Below are 13523 nucleotides of genomic sequence, written 5' to 3'. Positions count from 1 at the left end.
TATATATTCCAGAAGGCTTGATTAATCTTAAGATAAGCTCTCAAGGTTGAGACTAAATAAACAACATGGTTACCAAACCAAATTGAAAATTTATGTTTAATGGTTAATTATTTTTAAATAACTCAAAATAAGGATGAAGAGTTAAGGAATTATTCTATTTTATAGATAGTATCTTTGTATTTTTGAATTATAAGGCTTTGATAAATATTTTTAGATCAGACTTTTTACATTTTTTAAAATATTTCCATACTGTTTAAAATTTCTAAGAGTGTTATATTAAAATTCTTTGTATCACTCAAAAGAGTGTTTTACAGCGATTCATCTTAGATAACCATGCTATTAACAAATAATATTTTTCATCACTAGGGGCTGGCTTGACATTGTTAATAATTAGGAGCTTCAACCATCCACACAAGGAATGTTAGGAGCAATAAGCAGCCACCTCCGGTTACCATTCAATAAATTCAATAATGTAAAAGGGCTCTGATCAAAGAGTTAGCAGAGCTTACCATGTCAAATATATGAGTCTTCAAAACAAGATGTTATAAATTTGAACAAGACTTTGATGACTGTTTAAAATAGGGAGCTGGTTTCCTTATGATCTCCTAGTGGATGACAATCAACAAAAATTTATTGATAAATAAATTGGATGAAAGTTCTTGGTCATGTAAAAGGACCTTGAAGCTTGGTTTAAAATTAACTTTCTTTTCGTAATACTGAATATTTATTTAACTTTTATTTTTCCAGATATTTATAATTTTGTTTATACTTTCATAAGATAGGATTTATAATGAAAGTATATTTCTGAGAACAACACACTTTTGACTTTCCATAATTAGGCATATCGTTCCTTTAGCAACTGTTATTATAAAAAAAAATGCATTATTTTCACATATTAAATAAAATTACAATCATGACAATATGCATGGTAGTTGCATGTTGACAGTGTGACTTATTCAAAAGATATATTTATGAGAAAAACACACTTTTCACTTCCAGCAATCAGGTATATTGTTCCTCAAAGGATCTATTTATGATTAAAAAAATGCTTTTTCTTCACATTTGATATTTAAAAGATGTTACAACGATAGCAGCCATTATGAGCCATTTTTTGCTTAGGTAAATCAGAAGAGAGTATTTTTGTAATAAGATAATACATGATCCTAGATATCAAAGTAAAACTTTATCATTTTACTCAATATATTAAATTAATAGGTATGAGCTTACGACATCTTGCATCAGGGACAAAAGTTCCATAAGTCTTCTTCGAAGCCCTGAAAGCTCTTCCTTAATCTGGGTCATATGCTGCAGGTATACTTCTTCAAGAGGTTTAAACGTATGGTTTGAGTGGGTGCCTCCCCAGAGGGCACATTGGTGGCAGATACACCGCAAACAGGTCCAGCAGTAGACAGATAATTTCTCTTCATGCAGCGAACATCTTAATAGAGCAAAAATAAAATCAATAACTTAGAACAAATTTATTTTCTAAAATTTCCAAATTCTGCTCATTATTTTCTAAAATTTCCAAAATCGTGCTATCTTCACAAAATCATGTTAAAAGCTGCCTTAATAAATGCAGTAAATAAATATCTTTCCTGAATAGGAAATATAATACTTGAACTAGAATAAATAGTCCAAAAACTAAATTATTCGAGGATGCTAACATATGGTATAACGTATAGAATGGTGACCAAAATAACTTTAATATATAACCATTGATATTGCTTTAAGCATGTTTACTAATAGAAGTAAAGAATCTCTTGATGCTATATATGGATATAGAGTATTCATCAAAACAAATGGAGACTATCTTAAAAATGTTCAAATAATGAAGCTTTTAAAAATTCTGTTGGATAAGTAAATTCTACCAAACATATACAAGATAAAATTTATCTTTAGGTTATTATTGCAAGATTAAATAAAAAGCCTTTAGTTTCTCATGTAGCATATCATAAGTGAGGATGAGAAAGGAAAAGTGATGTAACTCATTGGTAAATCTTAGATTGCAGATGTAACTCATTTGCAATATCTTTATTAAAATCAGTTCAATAAAATAGAGGAGTAGTTCAAAACTCTCATTAGCTGCAGAGCATCAGAACTTTTTTTTTTTGGCAAAAAATAAAGTAAGTTTTGGTAGCCGAGAAAAAGTGGTGTACATTAGATTTGCACATAGATGGTGTACATTGAATTGAGACGTCTCGTCTCCTAAAAATAATTACAATGGACCACTCTAAGACACTGCTTGGGCCACCCATAGCTTAGTGGTAAAGACTCATTTTTACCAATTTGATGTCTATTAGTGGTGCCGGTTCGAATCCGGCCTGGGACATTGACTTTTTTCATTGACTGGCGGTCCCACAAAATGAAGAACTTTGACCCCCAACCACGGTTAGGCAGTATAGGACTCCAATGGGGAGTCTTGGATAGGAAGAAGTTTTGGGAGATTTGAAAGGAGGATGTTATGATTGACTGAGTCGAAGGCTTTTGATAAATTGAAAAGAGCAAGGACGATGATTTTTTGTTTGTCACTAGAGGTTTGAAGGTCTTGGTATTTGAAGGGTACTCTTTATTTGATTGCATTGCCTATTGGGATCAGAAAATGGACTGAAGAGGATGGAGGAGAGCTTTTTGTTCAAGGAAGCTGTGAATGAACTATTTTTTTGAGGGGTTTATATGGAGATAAGTGTGAAATCGGAGACTAGGGAGGGAACAGGGACTTTATTTAATGGAGTGAATATGCACAAAATTTCAAACTATAGGAAAAATTCAATTATGTAGGGAAAAGTTATAAATGTGTACGAGAATAGGAAAGATAACTAGAAGGTATAGTTTGATTTTAACAGGAATCTGGTCAGAACCATAGTCATTATTTCTGGATTTTAGGACAAATGAGAGTAGGTTTTCAGAGGTGATGTCCATAAAAAAATAAAATTTCAGAGTTGAAAGGGATTTGTGGAATAGAGTATGGGGATAAATGTTTTAAGTAAAGAGGATAAATTAATTCATCCGAAGATAATAGGAACCAAATTTGGAATTCACTATGAATAGGTTTTTAAGGATTTTCCATCGAGACTTAGGAACAGGGGCTTGAGATAAGGAAGTGTAGAAAAACTGTGCCTTGGCACAGCATAGGAATCTGGTGAGATTTCTTAAGGATTTGAAGGAGTAGAATTCAGAGGTTCTTGGGCGCCTAAATTGTCTCCTGGCTGCATCCCTTTTTCTAATCACCTATATTTCCATTTAATTATTAGATACTAAAGAATTGTACACACACATTATTTTATTGAAATTTTGTCAAACTGCAGATAGTCAAATAAAAAAAATTATGATTGACAGAAAAACATCAAATGATTTATAATTTAATTAATATTTTCAAATAAACTTGCACAAATTTCCAATTAGCTGAGATATATAAAAAGATACAAACAGTATTTTGTTGAAATTTCAGTAGTTTGCAGCACATAAAAAATTTCCAGACAGGGTTGGCAACTACTCGCATAACTAGTTAAAAGTGTTTAAGTGAACAAAAATGCCTTAAGTTTCAGCCTTAAAAAAAAAAATTGAATTTGCAATATCAAGCTGCTCACAATTTTGTAATTTATGGCCGAATCTCTGTTATTGTATGAATCTGAATTCTTTACAGTGATTATAGCTTCAAAAATATTTATTTTTGAACTCTTTTCCTCTATTTAAATAACCTTAACATTATCGAAATCAAACCCATTCTCTAAGATAATAAGTATATCAATTTGAACAAATAAAGAAACCATGGTAAAATTTCCATACCTGTCCCTGTCTGAGGTACAGTCATCTCTATTGGAGCCAGTAGCAGCTGCCTGGAGGGTGTCTAGTTGCTGAGTAACCTCCTCAACCCAACGGCAGTTAACCAGCTCATGGAGATGAAGAGAAGCTCTACAGTGAGGGCACTGCGATCTCTGTTCTGTTAACCACCTTCTAATACACAAGTAGCAGCAAAGTTTGGAACAGTGAGGGCAAAGATGAGCATCCCGCAACTTCTCCATGCAGATGAAGCAACGGAACACCTCAGCCAGAGACTAGCATTACCAATAAGATTAGATAACCTCATTATCTTATATAGTCTTACAATTACACTATACCATTAAACTTCTCATACTGTATTATAAGTACCTAGTAAAGTTGATAAAAACTTTTATTTATAACAACTATTTTATGAAGGAGTATTCTGAAGCAGTGTCGAAAATTGAAAAAATGAATAACATGCTTCAAAAAATAACTTAGTAGTGTGAAAATAATAATTTCTTATCATCTTATAAGAGAAAAAAATTTAATTTTCAGAAAAGGAAAATCAATTTACAAAGAATATTTAAATTTAACAAAAAAAAAAAATAAAAAACAATTTTTTGCTCTTCACAATTATACAAAATTTATTGATACTCCTTATTATATTCTATCTGGTCCTAATAATTTAAGGATGATTATGTCTGCAATGTTAAAACCATCAAAATACTTAGCCAAACAGCTAATAAGGCTTTTAGAGGGGCCGTCTCCAAATGAGAGGAAGAGTAGTTTATAGAATACATCACCCTTTTGATAAGTAGGATTAAGATCTGTAGATCGTGAAGGGAAAGAGATTATAACTTATTTAAGCATTAAATTAATGCAACAAAATATTTCTGTATGGGCTTATATCTAGCAGGAATCTAAAATATGAAATGTAATAATAACAAAGGAATAATGAATAATTCATTAAGAATATCAGCAACCAATTAGTGTCTCATTAATAATATAGAGGTTTCTGCAATCACATGTGTTAATTCCAACAATCATCATCATGAGTCGTCCAAAATTAATTAGCCACCCTAAGCATAGCAGCCTTATATCGAGAGTGAAAACTTTCCTAGCAAATACTCCTTTCCTCAATAGACAATTTTTAAATAACCTATTCTATAGAATTTAAACCTCTTTACAACTTACATTTTACTAATGGAGATAGAGAGCAAACTTTTCGTCACAGAGAGATAAACTTAGCTCTCTCAACGGATACATAAAAAATATTGAAAATAAAAAAAACCAAAAGGGGTTTTATATTTTGATATAAATAAGTACATACATTTCAATATGTAAATGTCTATTCTGCTTTGATAAATAAAATGTTGCCTGCATTCTATAGTTATGACAAACCTGCCCTGTTTCATCATTAAAATCTAGAGATACAACACCATCATAAAATCAAAAAATTATTGTTTTTTTTACTAGTGTAAAACACAACCTTCATAGGCTGGAACATCAAAAAAACTCACTTATGCAGAATGCTATAAGTTTAGTATAGGCCTGCCCCATACTGAATAAGATCCGTAGGTTTTTTTTTATATCCCTTTTGAAAGAGCGCAAGTTGACAACTATGAGCTAATGATAACATAAATAGGAATTTTCAGTTTCCCATCGCTGAAGCTTGTTTTGTACACAATAACCTTTTTTTGTTCTTCTGAATGTTATTTCTGGGCTAATGAGAGATTTACTCTGAACAGTGGAATAGAAATGCGCTTTTTAAAAGAATTATGTAATTTGTTACAAAAATCCTCTTATCAGACTTGGATAAAAATTAGTAGCAGTTTAATCTATTGTTATATTAACTTTAGTTGTTATCAATTATTTTTTTAAGTATTAATACTTCCTTCCTAACTAAAAAGAAAGGGCCTAGTGAGTTATTTAATCAAACAATTAATTTAGTTACAAGAATTTAGTAATAGGCAAACGGATAATAATTAATTTTTTAATAATGTCTCCACATTTAATTTTAGCTATTCATTCATGATAAATTCTTAAAAATCAAGTGTATAAATACAACAAAAAATCTATTAATGAACTTCCTTTATCAAATCAATAAATTTGTTTTGCTACGTCAGAGTACGTATGTATTCTTTAGGAACCACTTGTATATCCCTTCTCAGTTGGCATCCCTGGACAATAGACAACACCACTGGACCCGCAGCTATCTATTGCAGTTTTACTATACTACAGTCAATAAAAGACATAGTCTAATAGAGAGGACAGATATTTGTGATAATGTTGCATACTATAGCCAGGAATCTCCAGCCTGTTTAGCCTAAAAGTAACATTGACTCTACCATTAATTTCCAAAGGCAAAAAACCCCTTCACTAAGTCTAAAGGACCACACTGACTCTTCTCCTATGTTCCGAGAGATAAAATGACTTCTCTACTATGACTTGAGTTATTAAATACCAAAGGCCAGACTAACTTCTCTAAAGTTCTCTGTTGAAATTCTTCTTATTGATATATATTAATCACAAGCAAGTACCACTGAGTACAATAATAAAGTTTGAAGCACTTAATAACTATAAAATAAAAAAGCTACCTTAAAATATTATGACAAGAGTATACAATCTTGTTTGGCAATGAGAATAATAATGAAATATATTTCTATAAGAAAAAAGTTCTTTTTGGTAGATAAACAAATAAAATCTTTAATTATTCTTTCTGAAAGTATATTATTATTATTTCTGTAAATACTATAAGACTTAATTGATACTCGTCTATCCTATACCTAACATATACTTAAAATAAAAAAAATTGATGTAACCACATTCTTTGAAGGCAAACAGCCCGAGTTTTGCAATTAAATTACAATTAGACTGAGGGTCACAATCAAAGTGGAACTATAAATAATCAATTATCAATCAGCAATATAATTACTTCATTAAAATTGAGTGTAACTGAGAAATCCATCGCTCAGGAAGATATTATTAACACAAAAACCTTATGAGAAGTATCTAACATTGTATTTTGTGTAAATTCCAGAGGTTTGTTTTGAGTAACAAAATTAATTCATTGTATTAAATTGTGTGTTCTATGTATAAACATCTGATGGGTTAGGTTAGGGGTTCTATAAAATGTTTAAATAATAGTACAGTAAAAACAACTAAAAAGGTAACAATGAAAAGATTGAAATAGAAAAGTTTGTTTTGTAACTAAGGCTACAACTTTATCATTTTAAATTTAAGTACAAATGTGTCTTGATTCCATAAAAAACTTAATTTACCTCGACACTATGATCATCATCATTTTTTACACGATCCCTTCCAGCCATTTTTAAAGGCAAGTAGAAACAAGTCACAAAACTACATTGACAATTGAGATGTCTTTAAACATTGAATGAACCTGGAAGGTTATTAAGCGGTCTCCCACATTTTAATTTTTTAATTCAATGTACTTATATTCATAATCAAATTTTTAAAGATATTCGTCACTTTAATGTCATCATTATTATGTAAAACACTAAACATGCATTGGAACTCGCCAAACGTTAAGAGAAAGACTAGCTGATAGTGACAGATGGTGGATCAATGTTACCAACAGAAACACAATTAAATTTCGTTTACTTTCATTTTTTTTTTTTTTTATTCAATGTGAAATTAATTTAAAAACATCTTTACCAGATTAACATGGAGAAGAAAAGTCTTTTTTCTATATTTCGGTCATATTATTTGCTCTCAGTCAAGACTGGCAATTCAAATCACATTGCTAATATTATAGGTATGTATTTAAAAGATAAAAGTGAATATAAACCCTCTATTGGAATTATTGTGAAAATATTAGATTTATAACAAGCATTTGTGGCTTTCATTATCATAGTATTATTATTCATTCTTTCATATCAGAATTTAAACTGTAGTCCTACCTTGTTTTGTCCTTTAATTAATCCTATACTATGACCCATACTTTCAAATAAATTCCTTTCCAAGCTATTCAGCAATAGTTTTCTTTTGTATTTGTGTAAACAAGCATTATTAAGTATAATCCATTGTCTGAGTTTTTTTCTTAATTTGAGGTAGAAAATCAGTATTGTCAAAGATATTATAATGCCCCTACATATTGAAATTCTTTCTAATGTTAATATCATTGTTGCATTAAGTTCTTTATTTGATTTCGTACAACGTGCAAAGCAATTTTATCCAATCAGAAAAAATCATGTGTATGTATTTATGCCATAAGTGTTATAAAAGTAGATAATTGATGAAAAATTATGTATAGTTAGAAACGGGTAAGTAAAACTGTGAAATATACGCTGTTCATATAATTTCGTTGTCTATTTTTCTAGTAATTAATATTCAAGAAGATCTGCTTAATCCATACAGATGCGAGGACAATATCAATTGTCTATATTTAAAAAAATAATTATAATACATAACATATATGGTTGTTAACACTAATCAAACAATGTCTGCTCATCACAACGACTTTATACCATTTCTCAACGATTCTGTATTGAAAAAAAAAAATTCAATCAAAAACGAACTTTGAAACATTTTTAATATAATTTATATTTCGGTCTAATGCTGATAATATATACTATTGTTGCACATAAACAAACGAACAACAAACAAAAAACAAACTTCGTCGACAAAAAAAACTTAAGAACGAAAATAGGTAAACGTCCAATTGTTTGATCGGTTATCGGTGAAAAATGGGTTCCTTGTGATATGAATCACCACAACAATCATCATTTAATTCTTTAAAGGAACAAAAACGAATCTCGTTTTGTTTGTTTGGTCTTGCTAAAAGGCGTAAAATCTTTTGATCATCAACGCCTAATATGTTTTTTCTTAATTTGAGATATAATGAGTTCTTATCTGAATAGTCTTACATATTGAATTGCCACATTCTATAATTATTTTAGAATTAATATCATTGTTATAAAATATTGTTCATTTGTTTGAATACACATGCAATATAATTTTATGATATCAGAAAACCCCCATGTGTACATTTATATTTTATAAGTATAATATAGTAGCAGTCCATAGTAGCTTATATAAATTTTTATCGTATATACATAGATTATTAAGCAATAATGTTGTAAAATATTAAATATTATCAGTCTATTAGAGCGAAATATATATTGTAAATATATCAGATTATTTTAATTCAATCACATTCTAAGAATTTTGAATATCCAATATATTCTAAAATGTTGGAATCCGGTAATTTTTATATTCAACGATAAACATAAAAATCTGGATATCAAACTTGAGTAGAGTTCAATGTTTAAAATGAGTTATTCCTAAACAATTATTCTAATTGTTAAAGGGAAAAATCACATCGCTCTTTAACCAAAAGTTATTTATATTATTAGTTTGCCTGTAGTGTAAGAACTGTATATCAGGAACTATTAAACGTAAAGGGCTCTGTAGGGTAGGGCTCAAATTTGTGCAAATTTATACAACGTCAAAACAGGATGGATACCCAAGGCAGAGATGATTTATAAATTTAAATACGCAAAAAGACCATTATATTCTTAAAAAATATAATTGATTAATCTTGCCAAGTTTTCTTCAATTCAAGCATCATCGGAACATTAGTGTACATTAAAAACTAATTGGTGTTTAGTTCTAAAGTTACCATGAGGATGTATTTGGAGCTGGACATAAATTATTTTTGAATATACACGAATACCCTGATGAGGCCTCAATGGTCGAAAATTTAGCAAGATTAATCAATTATATGTTAGCGATAATTTTAGACTTTCCAGATTTTTGGCAACCATTTTGTTTGTTGATGCTTACTCTTGTTAACAACTCTTGCTTTCTAAAACCAATAAGACAATCTTTTATGACATGAAAGTTTTCTGCATTTGCAATTGATTTTTTAAACCAGCCAAAAACCTGCATCTCCAGTAATGTCTAGGGGAGAGGAAATAAAACGGCCTTTTCACGATCCGCGCCAGAGGATTGGCTAAATTTGTAATAAATTTAATATTTTTTCTTTGTATTTTATGCTCCGGAAAGAATAAAATCTATTGGCCTATATTTAAATTGTTTCAATTAACATTCATTAAATAATTTATATGGGTTATTCTCCAAAGAAGTATCCATCCTATTAAAATTGAGGAGTTTACTACCAAAAGCTAATATATATTCACTTTTGAAAAGTATTAGTTTTTATTATTTGAAAAATAAAATACTGTACAGAAAACCTATGAATTTAATTCAAAAATGAAAATTTTCCTCTATCCCAGAATTGTTAGTACGTTATTACACTAGACGATCACGACCAGAACCTGATTATAATAATCGAATATAGTTATTCCAGGCCAGTAGTTTAATCAAATGAAAATATTATATATATATTTGTTATTTTTTATGTTATTTATTTTACTGTTGTAATTTTATTGTATATTTTTATGTTTCATTAATCCGTATGGTGACTTGGTAACACTGATGTACCGCCAATCTCCTACGAGGTGTATAGAGGTTTCCAAGTTAAGTATTAGGTTTTCGAACAGATTTAATGTCATCTGCTATCAGGAGCAGATAATATTATTAACGTTGCTTTCGACTCAAAATAGTAAACGATATAAATCGTATTGGTGAAAATGTCTTGTGTAGTTTGAAGTACTAATTGTTCACAGCAATTCTCACCTACTTTATCCAGGTAAGATTACGTTATGTTATAGTATGCAATGACAAATAGTTTAGTTCTTATTCATTTGAATAAAAATATGTTTTTTGTTTTGGCCACTTATTTTTTTTTGTATTTAAGAAAATCAGTTTTCGATTTTATGAGTTAATCTTGTACATTACTGAATAATTTTAAATCATTTATACTATGTTTGCACACGAACTTAAATAGAACTGTGATTTTTGTTTCTTTTCATGTAGTTAATTAAAAAAATACATGTTAAAAATTAGCAGAAAATTGGAAAATAAGTGAAACAAATTCTTCGAGAAAATATGGCTTGTTTTGAATTAATAAATTTTGTTGTGGTGCGCGCATGCACGAAACTTTCACTTTCTATCCTACTTTGAGTTGAAAATAATTCAATTAGTTTAGTTTGTAAGGTAGTTACTGTTTCTAAACATAAACGTCCTTATTATTGACGATTGTAATCTTTCCTATTACTATTTAAGTTAAACACATAGAAAGAAAAAAAGTATTTTTTTAACATAGGTCTATTGAAACAATTTGAAACGACTGATGTAGCTGAGGGGGGCTGGTGAACTATTTTTTAATTTCTATGGAAATTTATGAAAAGGGTTTTCAAGAATGCTGAAAACTAATCTAAAATTGATTTTTCCCAGAAAAAAATTTACTTCATTGTCCTGTAACAAGAGTATATTATTGAAATCATTTAGACCTGTTGGCTTTAAAAAGGGGAATAAAGCATTTTTACGCGGAAAAATAAAGTTAACTTTCATTATTTGCTCTCCTGAAAAACCTTTCAGAGCTATAAAAAAAATTAATTTGTTTCTTAAAATTTTCACCTGTCTTCGACTCTCTCTCTTTTTTATTTTATTTTTTTTTTCGAAAATTACAAAAATTGCATAAACTTCAACATGACTACACGCAGTATATGATAGTAATAGTTTTGGGACTACACGATTTAGCATAAACTGGACCAACATAAACAAATTAGAACCGGATATATAAAATAAAACGTACGAGGAGATTTTCTTTATTTGAAACTACTTTTTCTCCTTGGTGAATCCAGCTATTGTACTTCGTGTGACCAACCATGTTTTACCCCTGGTCATTTCTGACATAAGGGGGTTATCTGCAGGGTTTACCCTATTCCAACCATGGTGAGGGGTCAAGTTTTCATTTCATGGGACTGCCACAAATATAAAAGTTGACCCCCCAGGCCGGATTCGAACCGGCGTCGCTGCAGTTGTTGGTTTGTTAAGACCTACGGCTCTAGTCACTTGGCTCCAAACGGCAACATCCGTATCTATTTAACTAGGAGAATCATTTTTAATGAAGTACTTTACAATCTCAAGGAGATAATAACTCCAAAAACAATTAGAGCGCGTGTTCTCTTTCACACCCGCGCCCTTCATTTAAATAACTCGTTAAATCACTAGTAAATAGCTATCTTACCTTGAAAAAAAAAACTTATATCCAGTACTTATTTTAATACTTATACTATTCTATATCTCCCTAATACAATAAATCGGCGTATAGGTATATTTAAAACACAAATTTATGTTTCTATTCCAAAACTTTTCAACTAGCAATAAGTTGAATAATAATAATAATGTTTTTAATAATAAATATATTATTTTAAGCGGAATGGTCTCTTCACGTTCCAGAAGCCTTAGGCTATAGCTAGACTATACCACTGTAGCTAGACTGGTATCAACACCTTATAATGCCAAAAGACAATCAAAGGGAGAAGACTCAGTGTATGAAGTACTAATTCTATTTTAAAGAAAGGTACAAAAAAAAGTTTCTATTGAAATAATTGTAATTTTTATAATTTCTTAAAATTTAAATATACAGAACTATTATTATTGTCAGAATGATTGGCGAAAATCATTTAATGTATGAATCATGTTGTTGTTCGAATACGTCATAAGTTTCGTACTTAAAAAAAATTAATTGTGACGTGCTCAGGATATAAAGTATATTTTGTAAGATATGGTGTAATTATATTAAACAAATTTATCATTCAAGTGTTCCATGCGCTCGAGAGACACTCAAAAAATGTAAATTCCTCTTACGAAATGGAAAGCTTTCAGACGTTAAAATTTTTTTTTACTTGCAAATTATATTTACCCTGAATGTGTCACTGTTGTGCAACTGATAAGGTCTGTTATAAATGATAAGTGTACTCCGAATATGTATCATATATCAGAAAGGGTTTGAACAAGGAGACGGTAAATGTTATTACTGTTATAGACGACCTTCTAGATGGAATCTCCGTCCATCTTGGACATTGTGTACTACGTTAATATATGGAAGTGTAATACTTCAAGTATGGTAAAACATGCAAACCTTACTATACATAAACCAAACACCTCTGGGTGTATGAGGATTGGCGGACAATAGGCAAGGAGATGATTGGAAACCTCATTTGTACTAGAAGTTCATACAGAAGTGATCACTCAAAAACTATTAAATCTCAATTACACCATTGTAAAATAGATATGGGTCATTCTCCAATTTCGATGATATTTTAGTTATAAGACTTTTTAAAAATGATAAATTATCAGAATGAGAATCATTTTTCTTTTACTATCCTTCTTTAGGCCGTCACTTATTATCTAGATGGTCACTTCCTGGCCCCAATGAAAATTTTTGTAGGGCTAGAGTGCGACCATGATAGGAAGAGAGGGACAAATGATTAATTTTTTATCAATAATCATTATTAAGACAACAAAAAATTATTTTTTGTTTCTCACCTAATATTTAAAAGGGAACCTTATTCGAGCTAGAAATAAAATATTAATAAACGTATCCTCTAAAATCCATTTCTCATCGTGTTCTGTATCTTTAAACTGACCCAAAGTTGATTACCTGCTTGGCCAATATTAATAAACGATATTCTCTATATTTTTTGTTCTCCAAGTCCTCAAAAGTTGACTGTTTAGACAGTCGACAGAAGATGAAAATGGCCACAGACGTTTGGAGTGTACATATAGGTTTAAATAAATATTTTATATAAACTAAGTATTGACCTACTTGGCTAATTACACAGGACAATAAGATGAAGGGTTTTTAAAAGTTTTGGTTATTATATACA

At 29.9% G+C, this 13523-nt stretch overlaps 1 protein-coding gene across 7 annotated transcripts in view; it reads right to left on the bottom strand.

Moving 5' to 3' along the window:
• LOC106682621 (E3 ubiquitin-protein ligase TRIM37) overlaps positions 1-13523 on the bottom strand; it is a 91864-nt gene that overhangs the window by 22575 nt on the left and 55766 nt on the right. For 2 of the 7 annotated variants that reach the window (XM_014423570.2, XM_014423569.2), the window contains exons 1-3: positions 7683-7925; positions 3787-4055; positions 1228-1438 (exon numbers count right to left, since the gene is read on the bottom strand). In XM_014423570.2, the coding sequence (XP_014279056.1) occupies positions 1228-1438; positions 3787-4055; positions 7683-7904 (702 nt within the window). In that variant the 5' untranslated portion in view covers positions 7905-7925. Of the gene's footprint in view, positions 1-1227; positions 1439-3786; positions 4056-6697; positions 6831-7043; positions 7340-7682; positions 7931-13523 lie in introns of those variants that run through there. The other 5 variants (XM_014423564.2, XM_014423568.2, XM_014423565.2 and 2 more) reach the window with 5 other exon arrangements.

This window comes from Halyomorpha halys, unplaced genomic scaffold (assembly GCF_000696795.3).
Source record: "Halyomorpha halys isolate HHAL.00 unplaced genomic scaffold, Hhal_1.1 Scaffold432.1, whole genome shotgun sequence".
Classification (NCBI taxonomy): Eukaryota; Metazoa; Arthropoda; class Insecta; order Hemiptera; family Pentatomidae; genus Halyomorpha; species Halyomorpha halys.
This window is presented reverse-complemented; position numbering and strand designations above follow the sequence as displayed.